General features: G+C 40.2%; 1 protein-coding gene across 3 annotated transcripts; it reads right to left on the reverse strand.

The window, feature by feature from the left end:
• Positions 1-378: 378 nt before the first annotated feature.
• Positions 379-27,361, reverse strand: zgc:110329 (uncharacterized protein LOC550500 homolog). 3 transcript variants are annotated; one of them, XM_035640503.2, is made up of 8 exons: positions 26,994-27,361; positions 21,340-21,525; positions 9,572-9,646; positions 9,312-9,407; positions 8,465-8,581; positions 6,391-6,441; positions 5,728-5,844; positions 379-1,490 (listed from the first exon to the last, which is right to left on the reverse strand). In XM_035640503.2, exons 2-8 carry the CDS (start codon positions 21,520-21,522, stop codon positions 1,155-1,157), a joined length of 975 nt encoding a protein of 324 aa, XP_035496396.1. In that variant the 5' UTR covers positions 21,523-21,525; positions 26,994-27,361; the 3' UTR covers positions 379-1,154. The 3 variants fall into 3 exon arrangements, with proteins under 3 accessions (XP_035496396.1, XP_035496395.1, XP_035496394.1); XM_035640502.2 differs by lacking the exon at positions 26,994-27,361 and adding an exon at positions 26,210-26,910 and having other exon boundaries at positions 9,312-9,389; XM_035640501.2 differs by lacking the exon at positions 26,994-27,361 and adding an exon at positions 26,210-26,891.
• Positions 27,362-27,949: the final 588 nt, after the last annotated feature.

Raw genomic sequence — 27,949 nt, forward strand, 5'->3', positions numbered from 1 at the left:
CAATCAACGGTTCAAGAATATGTACATTATATCATTAGTTTTGTCACTGTTCACCAATATAAAGTGGCATGAAGACCATGAAGCCACCACAATGATTCACCACAGGTGCAGTTGTGTACCCTCAACCAATTTACTTCTTGGGTTGTTGTTTTTTTAGCTCCGATTTGTTTTTTTGTAGGTTTCCTGAAAAAATTTATAAATATGACAAGAAAATGTACAATTTAACAATTTTCAGCAAGATTTCAAGGTAGAAATATCACAATAAACTAGAAGGAACAAATAGTTCTCCCTTGATGAAGGAAAATGCTTCAGTTTGCAGTTGAAATTTACGGCATCCTTCATTTTGTTTACATACAAAGCAGCAACACATCACAAAAATCAGTAGACAAATTCAGCTTTATTGACAAGAACAGTAGTGCTGGTACAAGGCAGGAGCTCGGAGGAAGCTCAAAACAGTGCATAACTCAGATACAAAAAACCATCAGAGTAGTTTCATACTGAATTTGACGTCTGGATAATCCCTTTATTTGTTTCTTTAAAAGATGGAAGGAAAAAACGTTTAGTTTTAAAATGACTGAGGTCCCCCTGATGACAGCCTAACATGTAAACCATTGTTTTGTTTAGTTTTTTTAGACTTACATAATATACAGTACAAAACATGCATCCCATGTTTTTCTATCAGTCTTACAATGTACACTGATTGCACAAAATCTAATTTAAATCATGATAAAAAATAAATAATACACAAACTGTATACATCCGTCACAGACGCAACACGCAAGACGTACTTGGCTATTCCTATTTCTTCAACAATGAAAAACATCTTTTTAAGCTACCATTAATTTACACACCATATAGTACTGTCGTCGAACTACAGGGCTATTTTCAAAACAGCCTGAGGTAAGCTTAAGCATGTGAGACAAAGCTCAATTTCAAAGGATGAAAAAAAAATTAAATTGTGATACGTCCTAAATCTCATGAGACAAATAAAACCTTTTTTTCAAAAAGCAATTGTTGCATGTTGTTCCATCAAATTTTGTTGTAAACAAATTCATCCACAAAGTGCCAAAAATACTGACCAAATGTCTCTTTAACAACAAATGCATGGAATACAATGACAGAAAAAGAAAGGCAAGAAAGGGTAAAAAGACCACTCAGTGTTCCCTTTTTTGCTTCCGGCCAACGTCTACCTCGTCCAGACCAGTGGCCGATCTGGACTGCTGCAGCTCCCGGAGCTGAGCGTGTGTGCGAGGCGGCTGCTTCTTGAGCTTCTGCAGGTGAATGTCAATGGGGTCGAGGTCGGGCTCAGAGGCAGGGACGGGCAGGTAGCCGCTCTCCCTCGGCAGGCACATACACCAGCCGGCACCAGCCAGGTCTAATTCGCTGTAGTCAAACTCTGACTTCTTCAGCTTGAAGTCCACCATGTCGGCCGACTCACTCATGTCCACCAGCAAGTTCCAGAAGACGCAGCTTAAAATGATGCCCAGCAGCTGCAGGGAGACATGGAACCTTTTTCATTCAGATGTTGTCAAAGTGTCTTGAGGTGAAACTAACATTTGTTTCCTTAACAAATTAATTTAGCCCAAGGCATGTCAATAAAAAGATGAATGTCTTGAATGATTTTTCAATTGTTGCAATATGTCACTCACTAAATTATTAACCAATTAATAATTTCCACACAAGGCCTTAAATCCCTCAGCCATCAAGACAACTAATAACAAGTATGCAGGGAGAACAAGTACATCCAGAAAGCGTACGGACGCTGGTCTGATCCTTATTTTGTTAACAGAAACATAGACACTGTTAGGTGACCCGTAATTAAAGCCCAAACATGGGTAACACTCTCTGAAGTGAGACACTAGTACGGTAAAAACAAAACAAAAATTAGAATGATAAAGATTAGCGATTATTTGTTTTTGAAACAATTTTATTCTTCATTTTGATAGGCAATGACAACGAACCCGAACAATAACCCTGACCCTAACCAGATTGAAGTTTAACACAGCATTAAAATTTGAAAATTTGAAAAGATTATAGAAAAAGCGTGGAATGTTGTATCGATCTGCCATCTTTTCAATTCCAGGACAAACGTGACAATACGCATGTAAAAGCGGTGAACCAATGGACTACCTAATTCTTAATGTGTCGTCGGTACAGTGTTTTTGGCCAGAGACATAACTCGTTTCAAGCATGAGCCCTAATGCACTGAAGAAAGCTATCAATAAGACTGAACAACACAATATACAGCTTCAATTAATTCTGGGTATAATTTGGATGATTTCAATAATATTACACAATATTTTATTCATAACTTTAACAATGAATCAATTTGAATTTGCTACAGCTGTGATTCACACATCTGATGGGCTTCTACCCCAAACCAATGGCACAAAGGCTTATGGGTAATGGAGCATTTATAGCTGTCTTTCTCCGAATCAAACCTATAGGGTCCTTCTATCATGCAGGCCACTCCCATGAGTCCATATGGATGTATAAACATTGAGGATATTATTCAATGTGATACGAAATGAGAATATTCGGACTGTAAACAACACAGACCTATGAAATACATGGTATTTTTCCTTTCTATAATATAATCATCCTGTGTTTTAGCTACTCCCTTGCCTTCCACGCTCCTGCTTTCTCACACCCCTCAAATCCATTCCGCTCAATTTGCTCATTCAGAGTCCATATAAATTAACACACCATGTTTTCGCTACACCGACTGCTGCACTCCCACGTTCTTCTTACACCGAGACAAACAGGCCAATCTCCCACTGAGGCAGCAGAGGCAAACTACACTGTATGCATACACTGGCCTCAGATCTTTTACAGATTGTAAACACATCTCTTCTCTCAGGTGTCTTCCCACAGGCCCTGAAAACTGCTGCTATCAAGCCACTCTTTAAAAAAGAACAATTTGGACTCTTCACTAATGAAGCATCTGAGCAAAATCACTGAAAAAGCTGTTTTTAAGCAGCTGAACGACTTCAAGGCAATAAACAACTGGCTCAGATCATGGAAAACAACAAAATATGATACCATAATTACGCAGACGACACAGATTTAAATGACAATATCCCCTGTAAATGATTCACCAGATGCTTTTTAAATGTCATAACTACAGTGGCCCTCACATTCGCGCGCACTAACCCGTCTAGATGTCAGTGGCCTTCTGGAAGGCATAAGGCAATGTTTTTTTTTGTCCCACCCACTTGCAAAATGTGATTGGCTGATTTACCTGTCACTTACTAAATGAACACGCAAGCTCTGGACAGTCCCTATCATGAAGTCCTAACCAATGAGTGAGCGAACTGTAACAACTTTTCTGCTTGAACCACTAAATCTGATTGAATAACTCTATTTTCAAGGTTTTAGGTCACTTAAATTTCTGAAGCAAACTTCATTTAAAATCAGTCAAAAAAAAATCGTAAAAGAGATAATTATTATTCATTGAAAAATATTAAATATGACATTTAAAATGTTGGTATGTTGGGCCTTCTCTGTAATAGAAGTGTAACTAACGGTAACGTGACCTGTATTCACACCAAACTGTTTTGTCCTGGATAAGCAGTATGGCATGGCGTCCAATCGAACAATTCCAGTGGTCGCATTTACAAAAGTTAAAATTTAAAAGTCTGGTTTTCTACATTGAATATTTACCTTAAACGTTGATAGCAGAGGCCCTGTCGCTGTTCATGTCTTAACTCGGCAGCTGTGAACCATGAGTTACTTTTTGTGACCGTTAACATTGTACATTGCCAGCGAAATATTGCTAAAAGGGACATCGATGTTTCCCCTACCATTGAATTGGGAGGGCGCCGGCCCCCCCAACGGGAGCCCACCTTCAATTTTAATTTTTAATTTTAATTTTGTATTTTGCATACAATGTCAAGCAGAAGTAATTTCAGGTCACTTTCTGCTACTTTAAACTTCCACTGTTGAAATTAGCTTTCCCATATATATAAAGAATATCAGAAATGTTTTAGTCTGTAATATCCAAAAATCGAATATCGGTCGGGCTCTAGTGTGTGGCGTTATGTTTTTTTCCCCATCAGTATCCAGCAAAGAAGAATACCACGGTCTGAGCTAATCAGAGGCAGAGAAGGAGCGGGCCTTCTTCGTTGACCATGGTATTCTTCTTTGCTGTATGTTGGTGGGAACTGGGAAAATAAATCAGACATAGTTGGGGATGGGCATCGAAATCCAGTATTAATAAAATTATAAAAGACCTTAGAATCGATAAGGTCCGACGTTATCGATGCTGCAAGACTTAGCAGCCTCTGAGAGTTAGCAGCATCGGATTGGTGGCAGCACCGGTTACAGCTCCCACTGCCCGTCACAGACGCAGACCTGCTCTGTGTGGCGATGGCGCAGAGAGTGAACCAGTCTAAAGTGACAATGCTCGTTGCAAGTGTAACAAATTTTTTGGAAATAAAGGTAGTGACACAGAACATTTAGTGAAAGGGAAAGTACTCTACAGCTGCTGGTCCCAGTCAGAGACAACAGCTGCAGCTAGTGGGAGGATGTCTGAGAGGGTGAATGAGTAAAGCCTCACTGTGACCTGGTTCACAGTGAAAGACCTACAACCCTTTACAACAGTAGAGTCCAAGGGCTTTAGCTAACAGTCTGTCTCTACATATTGAGTTGTGTTACTTTTTTCTTCTGACAGGCTTTATGTTAGTCCCATCACTCAACACACAACATAATGTGCTTTATATTAATTATTTGTTCAATTGGAGCTGTTCAGTGTTCAAAAATGTTCAACAATGTACTGTAATGTTTACAGTCTGAAAAAACAAAACATTTGTCCATTCTACTCCTCACTGCTTTGAGTCAGAAATGATGATAAAATTTAACACTGCTTACGATATACCCAAAGATATACCATCTACAAAATTTAGATCCCAAACTATCCTCATGAAAAAGCACTCTTATTCCTGTCATTTACATAATGTGTTAAGAAATTACCAGTGTCAAGAAAAGGTAGAACATTGTATTGCACCTAAATTATGTGCTGGTGCACCAAAATGAAAAAGTTACGCGCACCTGTGCAACCAATGTAAAATGTTAGTTGCCATTACAGTTTTACACCAAATTTTGCTTCTGAAGCCCATTGTGCTAAGGATCAGACCATGGCATCTTGGGGCACACTTTAATAGATCAGTATCAGAAGCTTTCACAGGTTAAAATGTTAAAATTGTATCAACTGTCATTGATTAATATTGATCCCGTGAGTTTGATAACCTTAGGTCCCTGAACAGGCCACAACCCGTGGTTTGATCCCAGTTGTTTAGTTGAACAACATTTCTTGCAGCTTTTATGAGCTACAGTTTATCCTGGAGCAGTGGTGCTGGAGAGAACCAAAGCTATTTATGCAGTTGTCTTAGAGCAGTAATTATTGTAATTACTCTTCTCTGAAAGGGCTGCGACAGGTCTAAATTTGAGATTTAGATTTGTGGACGATGCAATGTAAAGTAGACAGATTCAGATTTACTGTAAGTAAACGAACTGTCAAAAACTGAGTCGGTAAAGCAGCTTTTCTGAAGAGTTAAGTATTCACCAGACTCAAATTTTGCATGTGCCAACAAGGTGGGAGTGCTAAATCTGATCTGAAGGATTTACCAGGCATTGTTGTTGGGAAGACAAGTTGCAACGGTTTGGTTGGACAGAGGGTTTTTCGGGCAGTTTAGTTTTAGTGAGTCGGTGCTGTGAGTGTTAAATTACCTGTGGCAGCCCAATGGCACTGCAGAGTGCGATGGTTATTCCAATATTGTCACTCATCCAGAGGTTGACTGCGTGGAGGCAGCCTCGCACATGGATCTGGTCATGCAGGGTTTCACGCTGATACACAGACCAGAGGAAAACAACCAGAGAAAAAAGTTTTCAAGTTTGAAATCAAGCTGAACAGCTTCGAACGACAAATAAAAAAGCGTCTGCACGTCATCTTTGCTGCCAAAACAGACCGCAACCAAATAATCCGTCAAGCTGCCAAGAATTACTGGTGTCACAGAGGAACTCAATTTTCATTTTCACACTTTTTATAGAATTTTGCATCACTATGATAAAAGTGCCATGATTTGAATACACATTCCATCTGGTTATTTGAGCTATATATACAGATTTAAAAGAATGTCATAATTTTAATGATAAAATAATTAATTAATCATAATAATTATTAATTATAAAAATGTTTTTATTATAACTACATGAGTTTAAATAAAATCAAAAGCTAATCATTAAAATAGAAGACTTAAAAAAAGGAACTTCACTCATGTTGTGACTCCTATCCTCTCAGTGAATGTAACATTTTAAAATTGTGTCATTCCTGTCAGAAATACAAAAAACGATGGGCATAATTTGCCTACAATAACAAGAAGTTGCTCTAACCTCTTTATCCAGAGTATGGCAACCACACAGAGTGTTGACGACCTCTCCAACCTGTGCAAAGCGTCAAGGGACAAGATTTTAACTGGGCTCAGATGGACAGAGATAATAATATGGGGGAGCATATGCAGCTAATGGTCCTCACAAGGGGGTGTTACATTCTCCTGTTAGCCAGAGTGTGAACATAAGCCCCGACAGGTAGGTACTGATAACAGCAGAAGCTTGGCCAATGTTCAGCTTCGAATCAACACTTCCATCTCTTGCAAACGACTTCTCTCTTCAAAGGTTTTAATAATCTTCAGCACAGTACAGAACATGCTTCTGTCTCTCTTTCTCAACTCTTGTCCTTCTCTCAGCACTCCTCCTCCTCCTCCGTCTACAGCCACTCTGCGGGTTCTTGTGCCAGGTGTTAAGCGCGCAGCTTCTTGGAATGCTTTGCTGTACTGAAACACTGGGTGTTTCTGTCGCAGCATCTCCATTGGTTCCATGGCATCAAAACCTTGATACCAGGCACGTGGTGGGGGCGGGGGCACGAGGGAACAACATTTAATTTAAAATAGAGAAATTACCCAAAGGCTTTATAACTTTGATCGCAGCACGTGAATGAGGCACTTCTCTACCCAGTGAATTATGTACAGTGTTGATAATGAGGGCTAGGTAGAGTTCTAATCCACTTCTGCTAATTTAATGGTGGAAAAAAGGTGGTTAAAGAGTGTTGGACTTCAATCATGTGTGTGCATTGGGCAAAACGGCCAATATAACAATCAGAGTGCCATCTTGATTCCCTTTTTAAAGGCCAGGTGACTCATCAAAGTGCCATTATGAAGGCAAATTGTCCAGGTATTAAGAGAGGACACTTCACTGCTGAGGAACTGGTTTCACGTCACCAGCATGAGCAGGGAATCTGTGTGTAACAAACAGTGTGTGTGAGTGTTGTGCGCCTGCCTATGTAGGTGCATATTATAATCATGTTAATGCACATTTAGAACAAGTTTTTTCATTTTGAGAGCATCCGTTTTTGTATTTCATGTTCAGATTTTGTAATGCTTTCTCTCAACACTATGCCCTCTTTCTTCAATAGTCTCTGCTCACATGCTCTACTTATGTTCAAAACTGTCTGTTTAGTCTCAGATATTCTCCTGCACAAATTTCCTGTAGAGATGTTCCAATTCCAGCATCGAAAGTGCTTCCCATATTGCAAAAAATGCTGGATTGGGCATCTGCGAGTACTTGAATCTATGGACCGATCAGATACCACGTCTTTAAAGAATATTAGCTACACCCTGATAAAATGGCAATGTGCTGTTCCCCGAAATCTTTTCTTCTTCGCCACTTCTAAACAGCAGTTGCGCTGTACTGTCGCTGGCAGGTACTGTTTTTAGAGTGGTGAAGAATTATTTCCGATAGTGTATAGTTAGCCAGAGCTAAAGAAAATGTCAGCAATATTTCACACTGGACAGTCCCACAAGTAAAACTACGATGTGTACTGTATTATTGTTTTATACTGTCAGTGTCAAAGACCCAGACTAAAGTAATTTCCATACAGGGTTGGTAGCAAACAGCTGTTAAAATAATACATTTTTTACATGCACTTGTATTGGATGGGTACTCTGTATTTCCATGCTATTCTCTTACATGCTGCCCCCCCCATTATTATTTTTTTTTCTTTTATTTATGGTAGAAAACAGGAAACAAAAAAAGGAAAATATTATAAAACTGTCAAAACCAAATTTTCTTCCCCATGTTCAAGGCTCTTACCCTTCGGGTCTGGGGGGCTGTTCTGAAAATGGAAAGAAGGTAAAGGAGCACATCCCTCAACAGCTTCCCTCCCCAGGGTCTGAGAGCGACTAAGGAAATGGGACTGCTCCATCAAATCAAAAATTTAAAAGTGGTACATAATATTGGAAAAGACAAAACCACAAACACAGAAACAAAAATTATCAAAACAGGGACAGGGACAGCACACCACCACCAGGAAAACCCTAATTTAATCACTTATGCAGTGGGTGCATGTACAAGACTGGACCTGAACTAAAAAGCATGTGAAGGCCTGTTTGCTTGTGTGACCAGCACTCACCTTGCGGCGAACACAACAGGTATAGGGAACCCCACAGGCAAGCGGACCAGTACCATTGCAGAAATGGTACTGGTTGACCCCCCAGTCTTTATACTCATCCCCTCCACAGCATGAAAACTGGAAAACAAAACAGTAAGTAAAGGCGATTAAGCACCAGGCATACTATGAAAACAAAGGCTCATCAAAAATTGACATTTAAAAAAATAAAAGTGAAAGCATGTTCTTGAAGGCATGTTCTTCCAGAGCTCTTTAAATTAAACAACCTTTCTGCTTCTGCTGAGCAATCGACACCTGTTGTACCTGCAGTAGACAATCCATAAAGTCAGTCATTCACACGCCACTTAATCTTTTCTGCAGTTCTAAAAGCTGCCTTAAGATTACCTAAAGTCTGTTTTTATTAGAGCTAAATGATGAGTTGCCTCTCCTCTCCTTTTAAAGAACCACCAATGATCCAGCTACTCCAACACTGAGCGATCACACCGTGGGTCCTGTAATAATCATCACACTCTGCAGTGCCATTGGGCTGGTAATAATAATAATAATAATAATAATAATAATAACAACAACAACAATACATGTCGGATATTAGTTAACTAGACATAACTAATACAAATAAGTCCACTTTAAATGAAAAAGGAATGTATGAGCCCTCTGTTGTGGACAACCTGTACTTAGTCCAACACACCTTTCTATCTGAAATCTATTCATTACCATGATATCAGATCATACCAACATTTTTAGACATGTATTGCAAATATCTGTCGACAAATTTAAAAGGTTAGTATTTTTCCCAAATGTAATAAATGTCCTATCTGCCCATATCTTCTGGATAAAAATATCTTATAACCTTTTGTTGCACATAGTCCAAGATGTTTTTGAAGTCCAGATCATCGTAGTAGTGCTTTATTCCTTCTCGTATGCTGCTCTGAAACAAGGCAGATGTCTAGATAAAAAAGGAGAAATCCAGAAACACAGAGGTGGTCACTGTTATGAGCACTCACAAAAAAAGATGGCGGTCAGAAAGAGTAGTGAAGTGAACTGACTGTGGCTGGAAGGAATCATAAAGGTAGTGTACAGGAACGTACAGGCTGTGACAGACAAGTTTACCTTCTTTTCAAAGATGAGAGCTGTGGTGAGCGCGATTGCCTGAAGAAGCAGCAACACGCAGAGAACACAGAGGAACTGTGGAGGAAGATGACAAAATTCTTACAGCCTTCCCATGGTATGTTATTGGCAATGGTGCATCTAAAACTGACTATAACAGCTCCTTTTCAATACATTAATATCACGGAACATAACATAATAAATAATAAATTACAGATGTCCCAGGATTGGTACATCTGTATTTTATTATTATATTTACAGAAATATTTTAATGGATCATCCATCCATCAACGTTATCTGCGTATCCTTTAGAGGTTGTTCCTTCACGCTGTAAAAATCTCAAGTACACTTTAGTCTTTTGGACCCAAAACTCCTAACAGTCTTCTCAAGAAGAGATGACCGAATTGCATTCATTCCATTTTAACTTTCATTCATACCAGTATGCATGTGAATAATTGAAGATTATTAACTTTACAGTTCTGAATCACATACTTATGTATTTATTAGTGCTGTCAATCGATTAAAAAAAATTAACAAATTAATCGCAGTTCAGAGTATTCGGCCTTCTTGGAGACCCTGAATGGAGTCCTGCTGGGGCCCCAGTAGGGGACTCCGTTGTTCTGCTGGGAGACTTCAACGCCCACGTGGGCAATGATGGAGACACCTGGAGAGGCGTGATTGGGAGGAACGGCCTCCCTGATCGGATTTTTGTTATTAGACTTCTGTGCTAGCCATGGTTTGTCTATAACGAACACCATGTTCAAACATAAGGATGCTCATAAGTGTACGTGGTACCAGAGCACCCTAGATCGAAGGTTGATGAGGGGGGAGCGATGAGGGGGGAGAGGGGCGGAGCTGTCAACTGATCACCATCTGGTGGTGAGTTGGATCCGGGGGTGGGGGAAGACTCTGGATAGACCTGTTAAGCCCAAACGTGTAGCGCAGGTGAACTGGGAACGTCTGGAGGACGTCTGGCATCCATGAGATTTTCAACTCACACCTCCGGCGGAGCTTTTCTGGCATCCCTGTGGAAGTTGGGGACATTGAACCTGAGTGGGCAATGTTCAAAGCTTCCATTGTGGATCTGGAGAAGGCGTATGACCGGGTCCCCAGAGAGATACTGTGGGAGGTGCTGCGGGAGTATGGGGTGAGGGGGTCACTTCTTGGGGCCAGTGAGCTGTGGTCTCAAGGTCATAGGTGCCTCAAGGGGCGGTAACCCTAGAACACCGTGGTGGACACCGGTGGTTAGCAAAGCTGTCCCACTGAAGAAGGAATCCTTTAGGGATATGTTATCCCAGAGGACTCCGGAAGCGGTTGTCACCAATCCTGTTTGTGATATTTATGGACAGGATATCAAGGCGTAGTCGTAGTGGGGGGGTTGCAGCCCGGTGGGCTGGGGATCTCATCACTGCTCTTTGCAGATGATGTGGTCCTGATGGCACCATCGGTCTGTGACCTTCAGCACTCACTGGATCAGTTCGCAGCCGAGTGTGAAGCGGTTGGGATGAGGATCAGCACCTCTAAATCTGAGGCCATGGTTCTCAGCAGGAAACCGGTGGGTTGTTTACTCCAGGTAGGGAATGAGCCCTTACCTCAAGTGAAGGAGTTTAAGTACCTCGGGGTCTTGTTTGCGAATGAGGGGACAATGGAGTGTGAGATTGGCCGGAGAATTGGAGCAGCGGGGGCGGTATTGCACTCGTTTTGCCGCACCATTGTGACAAAAAGGGAGCTGAGCCGGAAGGCAAAGCTCTCGATCTACCGGTCAATCTTTGTTCCTACCCTCACCTATGGTCATGAAGGATGGGTCGTGACCGAAAAAACGAGATCGCGGGTACAAGCGGCCAAAATGGGTTTTCTTAGGAAGGTGGCTGGTGTCTCCCTTAGAGATTGGGTGAGAAGCTCAGTCATCCGTGAGGAACTCGGAGTAGAGCCGCTGCTCCTTTGCGTAGAATGGAGCCAGTTGAGGTGGTTTGGGCATCTGGTAAGGATGCCCCCTGGGTGCCTCCCCTGGGAGGTGTTCTAGGCACGTCCAGCTGGGAAAAGACCTCGGGGTAGACCCAGGACTAGGTGGAGAGATTATATCTCCACACTGGCATGGGAATGCCTCGGGATTCCTTAGTCAGAGCTGGTTAATGTGGCCCGGGAAAGGGAAGTTTGGGGTCCCCTACTGAAGCTGCTGCCCCGGCGACCCAACCCCGGATAAGCGGTTGAAGATGATGATGATGATAGTCGCATTTTTTTTCTTAGGACTGAAGTTTGTAATAATGGATATTTAAATGTAAAATAATGGCATTAATTGAGAATCAACACAGAGGAAGTATTTAAATTCAAATACTATTGTTTAATAGCATCTTTTTAACTTTGAGCACATTCTCTCCTGTGAACTAAAGATTTCCAATAAAACCATAAAGACACCGATGTGTCCAGATATTTATTAGCTAAATACCTGGACACATCGGGTAACCATCTCCTGTGTAAGCTGTGATGTGACAGGCAGTGTGTGTGTCAACCTGGAAACCACAACAACACTCTTCACCAATATTCTCTGCCTTTTCCGTGTTTCTGAAAAAAAAATCACGCACACTATATGCAGGGCTTTTTCCTGTCATGTTGAGCGTTTTCACTGCAACAGATGATAAATGTAAGATGCTTTAATGCGGAACCACATTAAGCCGTCAAGTTATTTCTCTCCGTCCGTACAACACAGAGAGCGTCCGCTCAAACTACTTCCTGTTTATTTCAACATAAGTGTATCCTGCAATATATTCATCATAGTTTCTTTTGAACGTCCATCGTGAAAGTGGCAAACAATTCCTGTTTTGCGTGTGTATTGCATACTTCCCCGTGTCACTTCTTGTGTGCGTTTCATGTTAAAACGTACTTTTACCTCCTCAAACTCCTTCCTTGTCTGTATCCATCTTTAACCAGGATGGCTAATGGATAACAGTTATGCGGCATATGTCATCACACAGGTCAGCCGCCACAGAAAGTAAACAAAATGTGTAAATGGCATTTAATTCTTTTAAACGCGTTTATGTTGACAGCACTAGTATTTATATAATGCAGTTTGTGCCACATTTAGCAGGTTACGCCTGTTGATCCAGTGTGTCAGATTCTTCTTTCATTTACATCACAATTCCTCTGCTGACACATACAAAATGTATTTTTGAAGTAGAAAAGTTCTTTAACATCACATTTTTACTTTGTAGCTTCAGTTTGCACCATTACTGTGTAATTTAGGCAAATAGGAATATCAGATCAGACTGCAGATATCATAGAAATTATATTTATGTATTAAAGGCCTTGAACTGGAATAGCAGCCAAATCATCAAACCTGGGACACTACCAGAGAGGAAAAAAAAAACTCATTTATGGAATATTTGCTAAAGTTTTTAAATGGTTGAAAACTGAGTTAAAAGTTTGGTTGAACAACATCATCTAAATATTTCCCAGTGATAAACATTCACTTTATGGCTTCATCAGAATGAAATTAGCTTCTCATCAAAAACTAAAAGGAACATCACTGACTTTGTTGTTTAACTTTTAAGCCTCATTTTAAATTCACATTATTTTGCGCAAGTTAATAAGACAGAGAGATGTATCCCTGCTTGCTTTGAGCTCTTTGGCTGTCATTAGCAACACCAACAGCTGTGAATTTGCATTTGAAGAGAAAAAGCCATATGAAGCCATCAGTGGTGTAAATGTTTTGTGACATGCTGCTGTTGTGTAATTTTCTTATTTTATCTCTTTGGTTTGGAGGCGCCAGCCCTATTGTTTCCGTAAGGATTATTATTAGGGCCCAAGCGCCGACCGAAGGCTGGCGAAGACCCTCTTGAAACTGCTCTGATTATTATTATTGCGACAAATGCATTGCAATTTTGAGGGGCTAAACGTCCTCTGATTTGAATGAAACCTTTTTGAATGAAAATGTACACCTTTTAAAGTGGAAATGGGCAGGGAAAGCAGCTCAGCGCCCCCCCAAATGTCAGTCAGATTGCGATTATCCAACATAGGCAGATAGATAATGTCCAGACTATGGAGACCAAAGTCTATTGGAGCCATGCCCTATTACCACCCACTACAAGGTATTTAGGAGTGAAATTAAATTTTCAGGAGCCAAAATATATTGATGTCAGAGTACAATGTCGAATGTCTCCCTTACCTTTTCTTTCACCTCTGTACTGCATGCCCTGCATCCCATAGTGTGCAGAATTTTTTTCTTTGCACAGTATGTGCCATGTCCAATATGCTTCAATCTTGTTACCATAAATACATAAATGTCAAAAAATTTAATTGAGCACTTGAAGCTGTTTTTGCCTATTTGACAAATGTGTCTGTCAAATCTATTGATTCTTGCACTTTTGGGTAATAACTTCATGGTTGAATGGACTTATTGTAAGTTACTTTGGGCAAAAAAGCTTCTGCTAAATCAATGTGATGTAATATTTTTTTGTTTATGCATTACTTTTTGTGGCCGACGTTATCCAACTATGTGGTTAGATACTTTTAACTGTAATATAAATAAAATAAAATATCCCGGTGAAGTTTAACTTCATGTGATGGTGTCTTTACCTTGTGTTTTCTGTTTGCTACGGTTTTCTAACCACTTCGTTTATTCTCCTCCTCTGACACCAGCACTCCCGCTGTCTTCCTCTGATTTAAGGGTTTTAACGTTACAGACCGACCGTAATGTATGTGAAACCAAAACCAAAGCAGGTCACTGGGGAAGGTAGATGCAGGAGTGAGGAGATGAGAGTTTAGCGGGCAACACAAACCGTTTTTTACCACATTTTTGAAAATGTGTCAAACATCATTCACAAAATGTGCACATTTATTTATGTGGTTTTGAAATGTTTTTCTCTGGGTTTCTTGTTGAATACACTTATTGTTACTTTGAGCTTGTTTTTTTTAGCTTTGATTAAATTGCCTGGTTTCAATAATACTGTTTTGTTAAATTCAACTTGGTTGTGTCAAGTTTAAAATTGTCCCAACAGAAATTAATGAATATAATGAATATTAAAGAATGTTTTAATGCAGACATAGGTTGTAGGGACTACTACAATCCTCACATTGGTGTAATTGTATGCATAAAGGGTTAAATATTTCATGTATGAAGTGCTTTAGAGGAGATTTAAAAATAGAATGATATATTCAATTACATTTTATTTGTATAGTGCCAAATCACAACATACATTGTGTCAAGGCACTTTAAATAGTGATGTCAATATTACAATATTACAGGGAAAACCCAACAAATCCCACAATGAGCAAGCACTTGGCAACTGTGGATGAAAAAAAAACTCTTTTAGCAGGAAGAAATCTCTGGCAGAACCGGATTCAGTTCTTTTTCGACCAGTTGGGGTGAGGAGAACATGGGGGAGAGAGGAGAGGTACGCATATATTGTACAATATAAAAATATATTGCGATATTACTTATAGGCCATATCGCTCAGCCCTACTTCAAAGTCTAATTTTGGCCAATTCACACCTTTCATACTTTAACAGACTCCTCCTTCAGATTTCACGTGAGCAACTTCAAATTTGGTGTGTGTCATCTCAAGACCTATGTACGGTGACCGAGAAGGGTCAACACAAGCCACAACACTAATGCAAAAGCCACAACACAAATCAAAAGCTACAACACAAATGCAAAAGACACAACGGAAGTGAGCAGCGGTCCGCTAATATTATTGGTCCGGGTTGCCAGGGGACTTTTATTGCCGGCGGACGGCCCAAAAGTTTGAAGAAGATTGAAGACTTAGGGTAAGTGGCACTCATGCATTCACACATCTAAATCTTCGAAACTCTAGTATTACTAGAAGTGTTCATTTCCTTGGGGTATAAACTGCCGCGAAAGCACAGCGAAGCACTTATTGCTGAGACAGATCATGTGAACCTGGATTTGAACCGACAATCTTCTAGTTGAGAGGCGACAACGCAGCCCACTGCGCCCATGTGATCTTGATAGATAAGTGTCATTTTGTCAATGAAAAAAGTAGCAGCATTAATACAGCATGCCTCAGCATACACACATAAGAAAGAAAAAAAAAGTTAAGAAAAAAAAAATAAAGTAGAGAAAGAAGAAGTTAAGAAAAAAAAGATGTTAAGAAAGAAAAATTGTATAAAATAGAAAAACAATATAAAAAAAAACAACAACCGAATCCTTTGTGCTGAGACATATCATTTGAAGCAGGTGCGCTGATTGGCACAGCTGCAGTGGGTTGACTTATCATCTGTATCGGACCCGAGTGGTTTGAAACAAAAGCCTCTTGCAGAAGCTGGAGTCGAACCAACAGGCTTCTGACTGAGAGACCAGTCCACTGCACTACAGAGATCTCAATATACGTGTCATTTTGTCAAAGAAAAAAAAGAATTGCTGCAATCGCAGCTTGGCCCCCTACAGGCCAGTTTTTGGTCAAATGTTCATGTTTTATATAAAATCACTGAAATATGACAGAGCTTAGAAAAGTAAAAGCTATCAAGTGAGGAGTGAGACAGATTTTTTGATGTGAAAACAGTGTACGTAGCACAAACACTGTGAGACGAGATAGCAGCTACGGAAGAATCAGTATAATAATAATAATTTTTCTTTCTTACTTTTGAATGCATTCTGTACAAATGCTGCTTCTTTTTTGATTGACAAAATGACACTTTTCTATCAAAATCACATTGGCGCATTGGTCGCCTCCCAACTATAACATTGTCGGTTCGAATCCAGGTTCACATGATCTGTCTAAGCAATAAGTGCTGCGCTGTGCTTTCGCGGCAGTCGATCCTGTGCATCGAATTTCCGCAGGAAATGCGCTTTTAGTTATTATTATTATGCTTATTGATTCTTAGCGGCTATCTCGTCTCAGCGTTTGAGCTACGTACACTGTTTTCACATCGAAAAATCCGGCTCACTAATCACTCGATGACTTTCACTCGTCTAAGCTCTATCATATTTCAGTGATTTTATATAAATTTTTAAACATGAAAATTTGATAAAGAAAATGTCCGGTATGGGGCCAAGATGCGATTTCTGCAATTGTTTTTTCTTTGACAAAATGACACTTGACAATCGAGATCTCCTTGACTTAGTGGACTGGTCTCTCGTATCTCAGCCAGAACTCTGGATCGACTCCAGCTTCTGCAAAAGGCAGCGCACCTGCTTCAAATCTCAGCAAAAAGGATTTGGTTGTTGTTGTTTTTTCTCTTTTCTTCATATTTCTTTCGTTCTTAACTTCTTTCTTTCTCATGAGTGAATACTGAGGCATTCTGTATGAATTAGGGGTGGGCGAAAAAAACGATTTGCGTATGTATCGCAATTTTGTATGGGGCGATTTTTAAAATCAATTTTTCTCCCCAGAATCGTTATTTCTATTTGTTTTATGGGTGGGACGGCGACGACGCAACGTCATATCCGTTTCCGGAAAAAACGGGCAAAAGCAGCCGAAATGGTGGACACCCCTAAACCACCAGAGCAGCGTTTGTAACTAATGTTGCACGGCTCACTGTGTTTCCGCACGGATGATTATTATCGTCGCACAATGGGCTTCTGAACGAAAACAGTGAAACAGGCGGAAGAAAGTGACAGAAAGTGTCCAAGTTTCCTTATAAGTAATTAACATGTTGCTTTTTCTGAAAAGGAAACCACTTGTATATTTACTATTGCTCCTGTTGTATGAGTGGCGTAAATCCTGTTGTGAATGGGGCAGTGCGTGGAGTGTGTGTGGTGCAGTGTGTGTACGTGCGTGGAGCGAGACAGAAAAAAGAGCAGAGCAGCTAGAAGTTCGGTGTACATACTAGCAGCTAATGTTACCGCTGATGTCCAATAACAAATGTAGCAACACCTCGGTTCCACACGAAGGTCTCTGTCCGTCTGTTCACCGCGCTGTTGGAGGGAAAATAAGAGGTTGGTCCAGGAGCAGACAGCTTCAGCACTGGAGAAACTATCTCCCTGCTCCCCAACTAAGGTCCGGACGATGGGCAGGATAAAAGATCAACACTCCTCTCAATAAAGCAAAAGTATTTGTTTTGTTCTTCTTTAAGTGGGAAAAGACAAGCCTAAATAATCGATTTTATCGTATCGCAATACTTCACCTTGGCGCAGGGGGCTGTTTTGTCGCCTCCTAGCTAGAAGACTGTTGGTTCGAATCCCAGTCCATATCACTAATATCTTTAGTTATGTTATCTTTTTTTTTGTGATTTCTTTCTTTCCTTCTATCTTTCTTGTGGGTGAATGCTGAGCCATTTTGTATGAATGCTGCTTCTTTTTTTATTGACAAAATGACACTTATCTAGCGAGATCACCTTGACGCAGTGGGCTGTGTTGTCGCCTCCCAGCTACAACAGCTGTACACCTTATTCCTAATTCCTGTATAAAAGATTGTGGATGAAACTTAACGTGATTTGTGAAACCTAACCCTCCATTAGAAATGAAATTCTGTTGGTTGTGATGAATAAACGCGCTGATTTCTGCACCAGCACGATCTTATCAGAGGCATTACAGTATTCGCTTTCTCCAGAGCGGTGCTGAACTTTCAGGACCGTTTTCTGAGCGTTCAGTTTGACGCTCCGCAATATTACTTTGACCTCAGAAGTCTAATAAAGGATGGGAAACTCTGGTTGACGGATTTCCATCGTAGCAACGGAGAACTTTAATCCCTTCACATAGGTGTAACTTACTGTTGTCAGTAGATGGCGCAATAACTATGGCTCAATGTTGACATGTAGATGTGTTGAGCATGGGACAGTGTCATGCATGAGAAATTTGGTTTAGATATGACAACGTGGAATGGAGTTATGGCATTCTGGTGTTTCGTGGCCGTGAATTTCAATGTGTCGCCATGAAACATCAGAATTCCATAACTCCACTCCGCCGAGAGGGCCTCACACGAACACTGACAGATTTCAAAATGTTACACCAGTGCTAGTTTGAGATGGATAAGGTAAACTGCAAGGCGTCCCCTATCATGGAACAATAGCCAAGAGGCCACGCCTATGGCGTTCCACGGAATACAAATCTTATTGATAACTTTTCAACAACCAGGGCTTGAGATGACAGCGACTGAATATGGAGTTGCTGTGATATGATACGTGCCACTGAAATTTTCATACACGTAGGCTAAACAGAGGGGCTTAATTTTTCTTTAATTCTAGGGGGTGCTATGGAGCCATTCTCAGGGCCATATCAGATTAAACTTCTCCTCGTTTGTAATGCGTGTGCCAAGTTTTGTGCCTTGACTTTGAAATGATGTAAGGGGCACTATCGAGCTATTTTGACACAATTAGACCAAAGCGCCATTTCAGATATTACAATTTGCCAATCTTAACATGTATGCCAAGTATCATGAGACGCAAAGCATCCCAAGTCCCTCAAACACATATTCGTATTTAATGGCGAACAATGCATCACCATGGCAACAGCGTTTAATACATGGTGAAGATATGACAACATATGGTCGAGTTATAACAGTCTGATGAGTACTTGTAATGGTGGTAGAGGACATAGTATAAAAAACATGTCACTTCCAGTTCCCAGCAGGTGGCACTATGACGTTCTGTCAATATCGACATGTAGATGTGTTGAGGGCAGGACTGTAATCATGTCTAGGAAGTTTGGAACAGATCGGACCATTTACCTTTGATTATAAGCAAATCCCTGTTACATGGCGAAAGATAAAAATTCGGCCTCTGACGAAAAGTCAGGATTTTGATAACTTTTCATGTCATAGGTCTTAAGATGACAACACCAAATTTGAGGTAGGTCATATGAAATCTTTGAAAGTTTGTTAAAATATAATGTGTGAAAAGGGCAAAAATGGGGTCGAAACTTTATTTCCAAACCAAAATGTCCGACTTCCTGTTGAGATAATATGTCTTCAATAGACTTTTTTGTGGATTTGGACATGATAAGTGTGTCTCCCAAATTTCATCCTTGTAGATGAAACCTGAATGAGGGGCTGAATTTTTGAAAATGTGTAGGTGGCGCTAGAGAGCCATTTTGCCACGCCCATGCACAAGAATAATTTCCCAATGCACATTTTGGCAGTGAAAAATGAGGGACCTGCAGAGAATAATAATAATGGCTCCCAGACGCTTTTTTGGAGGTCGTCACATGATACACATGCCTACCAAATTTCGTTCTTCTACATCAAATCTAAAGGTGGGGGTCTTGACTTTTAAATGTTGTAGGGGGCGCTATTGAGCAATTTCGACAGAATTTGACTAAAATGCCATTTATGACATCAGCAATTACTGCTCTTAACATGTCTGCCAAGCTTCTAAGCATCCTAAGTCCCTCAAACACATTCGTATTTGATGGCGAACAATGAATTGCCATGGCAACAGCGTTTATTACTTTGTTAAAAAGGTTCACGCTATACCATCATCAACGTCTCACAACTTAGCTGGCAAAAGCTGACTTGGATTCATTGAATATGCAAGGCAAGAGGACGTATAAGTACAAATGTTGTAACTTCCTGTTGCCAGTAGGTGGTGCTATGCCTATGTTTTAATATTGACATGCAAATGTGTTGAGCACAAATGTGCTGAAACTTTAAAATTTGACGTGCCTTCGCAGCCACTAAAGCCTTTTAGCCAGTTTGCATCCCATAGGTATTTAGATGCCACCAACCAAATTTGAAGCGTTTCATGTGAAATTGTTCGGAGGAGTTCGTTAAAGTATGAAGTGTCAATTTACAAAAAATAGACTTCGAAACAAAATGGCCGACTTCCTGTTGGTTTGACGGCATGGCTCCAAGAGGCTTTTTTGTAGGTCAGGACAGGATACATCTGCCTCTCAAATTATGTACATGTGGGATAAACGCAATCTCGAGGCTTGACTTTGGGGGGGGGGGGGGGGGTGTTGAGCCATTTTGCCTAGCCTATTCGCGAACACCACAAAAGAAGGATGTTTTCACCAAGACTGAATTTTGGCCAAAGATTTCATAACAATCGAGACAAGTTTAGTTCCTCAAAATTGCGATTCATTACAGAATATAATAACAACAAGCAGCGATGATCGGGCCCTCGTGCATGTGTGCACGTCGGGGCGTGCTGCAGCCGCGCCACCGTTGCCAAACACTGGCCGCTTGACAATGCTCCGATATTTGATGTGTGTTTGAATTGAGTTCATCTGACAACTGCCTTCACCTGTCAGGCACTGGACAGTAAGTGAAGCCTGACAGTTTCAAACTCAATTCAAAATTGCCAACTTCGTGTTGGGATTAGGTCATGGCACCAAGACAAGGCTGGAGATGATGAAATTTCATACACATAAGTGAAAATGTAAGAAAAATTATATTTTGTACTTTGGAGCCATTTTGCAATACCCGAGCCATAGACCTATATCAGATTAATGTACTCCTCTCTTGTAATGCGTGTGCCAAGTTTCGTTCATGTTGAATCAACCAACTTACCTTTTTCCCTTAAAAACAACTTCCTGTTTCATGGCTAATCATGCGTCGCCATAGTCACGCGTTTCGATTTATCCAAAAACCTTGTGTGCCATTCTTATGTCGCAATAGTAATAATCATTGTGATTACAATAAGGCCTTCGCCAGCCTCCAGGCTGTCGGTGCTCGGGCCCTAACAATCCTTACGGAAACAATATGGCCTTGCACCTCTGGTACATGGTGCCCTCCAGTGGACACCGAGGGCACTGCATTTTCAGTGTTCGGGCCCCAATTAGAGCTGTTGTACCTCTTCAAACTGAATGTATTTCATGTTTAACAGACTGTAAAACTTGCAGTCAGTTGCACCCACTGTGCCTCCTCCATTACCCCTACCATGTGCAGCAGGGTCTTGTTGTCCCTGAGGGATCCAACCATGCCCACCAGCGACACAGTGAACATCACCAGGCCCAGCAAGATGAGCACCACAGCAGGAGCAAGGAAAAGGCCCTCCAGGGTTCGGTTCTTCTGCCTTTCCACTTCAGCATACACCCCCACACAAAGCACACAAAGACCCATCAGCTGGGGGGGGGGGGGGGGGGGGGGGACAGAGAGAGAGAGAGAGGGAGGGAGGACTCATGAAATATATAGCTTGGCAATGTGTGAAGACAGTGTCTGACAATACTGCAGTTGTTTTTATATACAGTGGATTTTAAAGGGATAGTTCAGTGATTTTGAGGTGGGGTTGTATGAGTTACTTATGCATAGTTAATTGTTTACAATATGGAGATGGTGATCAGCGATGTAATTTTCCGGAGTTTGGAGGGGAAATTGAAGTAGCTTAAGTCACAGTCCCACTGTTGCAGAGGGGACCACCGAAAAACGTCTTTTTCTGCACATTTTTAAATGCTTACCTAAAAAAGAAATATCCGTTCAATTGTACGCTGGGACTGGGACTTACGCTACTTCAATTTCCCTTCCAAACTCTGTTAAAATTATATCGCTGATCACCATCTTCATAAGGTAACATTAACTATGCATAAGTAAATCAAACAACCCCACTTCAAAATCACTGGACTATCCCTTTAAAAGATATTAAGACCCCTTTAGTTGTTTGTGGGTTTTTTTAAGACATTGAAATGCAGGGTTTCCTCTACCTCAATTTTGCAGATGTGGCCCGTGGCTGCAAAATTATTGCCGCCGCTGTTTCAGAATTTTATGAAATGTCATGACGTCACTATTAGACGACTCTGCAAGGGCTTTTATTGTGACGGAGCACTGTAGAATCTTTGGGGCGACACGCCCCCGAAGAGAGGGAGTGAGGTAGACGAGAACAGAGTAGTGTTACTGGGTACCCGTGAGAAAAAGTTACATTTTGCTTCTGCTAATCGGTTCTTAAAAGATAACGCACCTTGAATCTGGACAAACATTTAAGGCAGAACGTAATTGATTTGGAGCAATGTAGCCTGTACTGTTGGTTGTCCTGAAGGCTCTGAGTGCGACTGTGACAGCCTGCTGATCAGTGAGTGTGTAATCAGTTACCAGTAATGTGCATAAGATGATGACATTCGGGTGAAAATGTGCTGGGATTTTTGTTAACAGAGTCCAGAGTGTCTATTTCCAGGTGAGGTGTTTTCCGATAAGAACCAGAATCAATAAACAGAATCGGAATCGCTAAAATTCAAATGATACCCATCCCTAGGACAGAGACAACGAGAGGAGATAAGCGAGAGAAGACTAGACAATATTAGATAAGCAGGAGAAGACTAGAATAAGTTATGTTTAAGATGTTACAGTTTAAAAGAACATTCGCCATGTAACGTTATTCTCTATTGATATTCTTCCGGCAGCAGGTTTACTATGCGTGCACCACATTTAAAATTTATTTTTTTGGGGGGTGCGGTGGTGCTGAAAAAAATCCTGGTGGAAACACTGCAAAGCTATGCTGAAATCCAGACTAAGGAAATTCTTTTAAGTGGATTTGGGGCAGGATAAATCTACTGTCCACATAAACTGCTACCATATCCACTTACTGTAATTATGTAGTTAATGAAGGAGAGTGGACAAGTAGTCCCTGATGGCAGGAGACTCAGACAGGATTAAGTCCAAAATGCTGGATAACTGGATGTGCCACAAGACTGTGATGGCATCATCACACTGTGCAACAACTGAAAACTAGTTGGTGGCAATATGATTTTAATGACAGGGAGCTGGCTGTAATAGAATTCCTTAAGACAGTGAGTTTATCTGAACTACCCCCCCTCCTTTTTTGCTTTCACACTAATCCTCAGTTCATCAGTATGACAGCTGTCCTGATTTCAGTTTTTATTAAATTTTTTCCCACATTCTTTCAAATCACAGTTGGATTAATTTTTTTGTGCCCATAAAACATCAGGAAATTTTATCTTCAGACATTTTGGGTCTGAATTTTCTTATAATAATGTATATGCCCTGATTTTACAACTAACAGTATCCTGTATAGTTCAAGCTGGCAAAACTTGGCTTGAAATCAGAATTTTTTGTCTGTACATATTAGGTTGTGTTATTTAATTTATTTGACAGGCTTTCATGTTAGTCCCATCGGTCTACAAAAAACATGTACTTAATAGTAGTTATTTGTTTAAAATAGTACTCAACAATGTACTGAGTACAGTATGAGAAACAAAACAAAACGAAAAAGAGATTTTTCACAAAAATTCATGTGTATGTTTGATAAATTTGTATGATTTAATTTGTTCTCATTCAAAGATAGTGTGATGAAGGGTTAAAAGACTTTAAACCAGTTCAGTTATTTTTTAACAAAACAAAAAACATCGGTATCGGCTATCGGCCAAATTATTATTGTAAACATCGGTATCAGCCCAGAATTATTACACTGTCAGATTGTTATTAGTCTGTGGACAAGTTTAACGACTTTCAATACACTGTTCGGTAAGTGGCATCTGTCAATTCTAAAGTGTCACAAGATCTTGTGCATTACATTGAAAATTATTGAAAAGAGTAATTAGGTCACTGAATAAAATCCTTAGAGAACATGCTGACAAATTAGTAGGGGTGTGAATATTCGCTGATCTCACAATTTATTTTGATTACGATTATCCTTTCCTTGATTCGCTTCGATATCACGATGCATCACGATGCAATACATCCTCCATTTTGGATATTACTGCACATCATGGCTACGTTTTCATCAATAAATCAAAGCAGTCAAGATATATATTCCCTTTTTTATTTTAATTATTTTAACTTAAAAAAGGACACAGTGTAAGCTAATTTATTTATGTAACTTTACATTTTAATCAGCAAAATACTGAGTGATTTGAACTTGTTATCTCTTTTATTGTGAAGGGCAGAACAGAAGAAGGGAGCGGATGTGTTGTAGTGTGTTTGACGGTGATAAAGTTGTTGATGGTTCATACTACGGTTTCCGTGTTGTTATTTTGTATAAATGATACAGTACAGGCATAAAAATAAACGCTCTGGTACAGCATCAATTCTTGGCTGAGCTGGGTCCGCTATTTCCTTGGCAGGCGTTACTACTACCAGGAAGTAATTTTTAAACTCTAAAACTTTATTGTCCAGCCCCAGCCGAAACTATTAATTTCAAAACCCCTACAAATTAGTAAGATACTGTGTCAAGACCCTATTTATATTCAATTAATGCTAGTGCTATAAAAAGAGAAGAATTAACCAGTGTTTATTTCCTTCTGTTTTTTAAAAATTGGAAACAGAGGCTATCTATCTTCAACTCCATTTAATGCTTTCAGCCCTCTAATAAAGCAGTGACAGATGCATCTGGCTTGGTTCCCACTTCCTAAGTCGTCCTTTCAACCTTCACTGCAGCAGTAATGAGGTCTGACCAATAAAGTTCTGGAGGACACCATTTCTAAATTAGCCCAATCATCTTAGCCTGCATTATGCTCTATCAAGAAAATAAATAAATAAATCAGTGCAATCATAGCTGCGCATTTAGACCACAAAGACGCAGATACGGATTTATCTGTATCAGACAATAAAATCAGACAGCTGACACATCAGACGGGAATTATGGTGTTACAGATTTGCCCCTGCCAACAAATGATATTCTCCAGATGGAAGGAAGACACTAGACAGTGAAAGATATCTTCACAATTAGAATTGTGACAGATATTGCACTCGCCACCAGTCAAAATAAACCATTGAGCTCTTTTTTTGCATATTTTTTCTCTCTGATTTAAAGTAGCTGCCGGATTACAAATGAATCAAAGCCAGTTTGACAAACAAAATGTTCAGCCCAATTTATCAAACTGCCAAAATACCTGGTGACACAAACAAATATTTACATTCATTAACTAAATTATTAACTTGTGTTTTCTTAGGTTAGCATTGTCTGGAAAAGGAGGGCTGTGTTATGAAATGGTAAACCATTTTTTAAACTGAGTTTGGAGTAGTTTTATCTCTGTACAAGCACATTTCATCCTGATTACGTGTTTAAAATAACATGGTCTGGATCAATTGAATGTGTTTAAAAATTAGCAATATTTAATGTACTGTGGGTATCAACATATATGCCTGAATTTGTTAGCCAGTGATTTTTTTATTTGTATCAAATAAAAAAAAGCCAATTATTAACATCTCAGACCACTATTCGATTATTAGGCTGTCGACAAATATTGTATTAAAAGCAAATTAATTCATCTGGATGCATGGTGTTAGAGGTGCTAATGTCTGTCTTGTAAGCTAACCATTCAGCAGCTAGCTAGTGTCCAGAGAATTCCACACCAAATCCCAATATATAACCACAAATGTCCACATGGCTGAACGGCCAATACATAATGTTTGTAATCGTGATTTATAACTTTTTTCCAACCAACACAGTCTTCTAGCAAATACGGCATGTGTTCTAACCAACACACATTGAATCATTTAAATGAAATCACAGGTATACCCCATCACAGGTATACCCATCTTGCATCGCTGGTGTTTGAGGCGAGTCGGTGTTTAACATCGAAATTGTAATCAAGAAAAACCGAGTGTTTCCTTGATGTATACGCCGAATTGCAGTGTTGATCGTATATATTTGCAATAAACCTGAAGTTATTTACTACAATGAGTTTACATGGCTGGAGCTCAAGGGACATTTAAACGTATTGGTTTTTGAATAAAGTTTGGCGAAAGGGTTAGGTTTTGGGTGGTTCGCGTCGAACTACTACTATCAGCAGATAACGACTACGAACCTACTGTGGCGCATAGAATGTTGGTGTTCATAAATGGACCAGAAACTTACCGAGAAGAGCATCGAGTAGATGTTCAGGGTGAATTTGATGAAGTAGTAGAAGTGGTTTGTTTTCCTCAATTCTGAGTAGGGCGGCATGGCTGCTAGCGTTATTGGAGCTAGCTTACAAGCTAGCAAGCTATATCCTCCGTTTAGTTCAGGTGATGTTAAAATAATACGGAGGAATAATACATTCGTGTTAATGATGTTAAAGGCGCGTTTCACAGAGTTAACTAATTTCAAAGTATGTAGCAGCTCTCATTTCTCTCACCCATTGTGAGTAGCCACCGATAACAAAAAAACACTTCCGTGCTTATTACGGCACAACACCGGCCAGTGCACGCTTTGTTTTGACTCTATTCTTAAAGCGGCAGTGCACACAACCTCATTATTTAATTGGATCCTGCTGCGACAGAACATTTGAATATGTTTCATGATAATATTGTGTTTTGTTTTAACTGTGATGTTTGTTACCTTTATTTTTTGAAATGAAACTGACAATACAAATCAAATTCACCAGTAAAAAGCAGCATGTATTATGACATTGAGAAAAGGTATCAGTATCATTCCATCAAAAGAAGTGTGGAACTTGGGTAAACGCAGAATAAATAAATGGTAAAAAGCAATGCCTATTTCAAAGTAGCCTAATGTAGTTTTGTTACATTTGTGTTCACTTAACATAAGGTAAATATAAAAGGGCTTTTCCAATATCCCTGATCAGACTGTATACATAAATGAAAAAGATATGTGAATGAATGAAAATCATGCTTTTGAAATAGTGCAAAGAAAGACTTACTAGGATTATTTGTTATGGGTTACGTCCAGACTCAGTTCACAGCTTACACCAGCTCTTGCTTCAAGTAATAAAGCAAGAGTAATTAGTCTTGGTTATTCGTTGGATGCATTTGGCATCCTTTTTACTGATGCCCTCACAAATAGGTTAACACACAGGTAATTATCAGCACAAGTTTTCTTCCTCTGAGTTTCCCAGTACAGTTTTAGAGCCTGTTCATTTACTCAGTCCCAGACAGAAAGACAATAACAAAGCCGTAGTGCATTGTTTCAAATATAAGGCGACGCACAACCCTATGTTTTTTATTTCCCTTTGGTTTAGAAAGTTAAAGTGGTCGTGGGGCAGAAACAGTTTCTATGGGGTTTTGTGGGGGCGACTGCTGTAATAGAAGCGCAGAGAAGCGTGTAAGACTGCAACTCTGCTTCCTGGTCCTAACTCTGAAATGTCACGGGTTTGACCATCTAGGTAACCGAGTCAGGTTTCTACAAATGAGAGCTGCACCATCCAAAGTTGGATGAATGCCGTCTCTCCGCATCAGACCAGGAACTCTCCAAAAGGTGCGCCAGTTATCTATGAAGCCCACATTGTTATCTGGACACCACCTCAACAACCAGCGGTTTAGTGATGATGTACGGCTATACATGTCATCACTTGTTGGGCAGGGGGTCCAGAGAAATCTACAGAGTCCGACATTGTTCTTGCATGCCTCCGATTGGCGTAATCGGGTGTCGTTATTGCCGACGTGAATAATAATTTTACCATATCTACGTTTATCCCTAGCCAGCAGTTTTAGGTGGCATTCAACGTCGCCTGCTCTGGCCCCTGGGATACAGACTGTGGTCGCTGCTTTCGCTAACTTCACGTTCCTCAAAACAGAGTCACCAATGATCAGAGTTGTTTCCTCAGCGGGTGTGTCGAGAGGGGAGAATTTGTTAGAAACGTGAAGTGGTTGGTCGTGA

The sequence above is a fragment of the Scophthalmus maximus genome, chromosome 19 (genome assembly GCF_022379125.1).
Source record: "Scophthalmus maximus strain ysfricsl-2021 chromosome 19, ASM2237912v1, whole genome shotgun sequence".
In the NCBI taxonomy this organism is placed as follows: Eukaryota; Metazoa; Chordata; class Actinopteri; order Pleuronectiformes; family Scophthalmidae; genus Scophthalmus; species Scophthalmus maximus.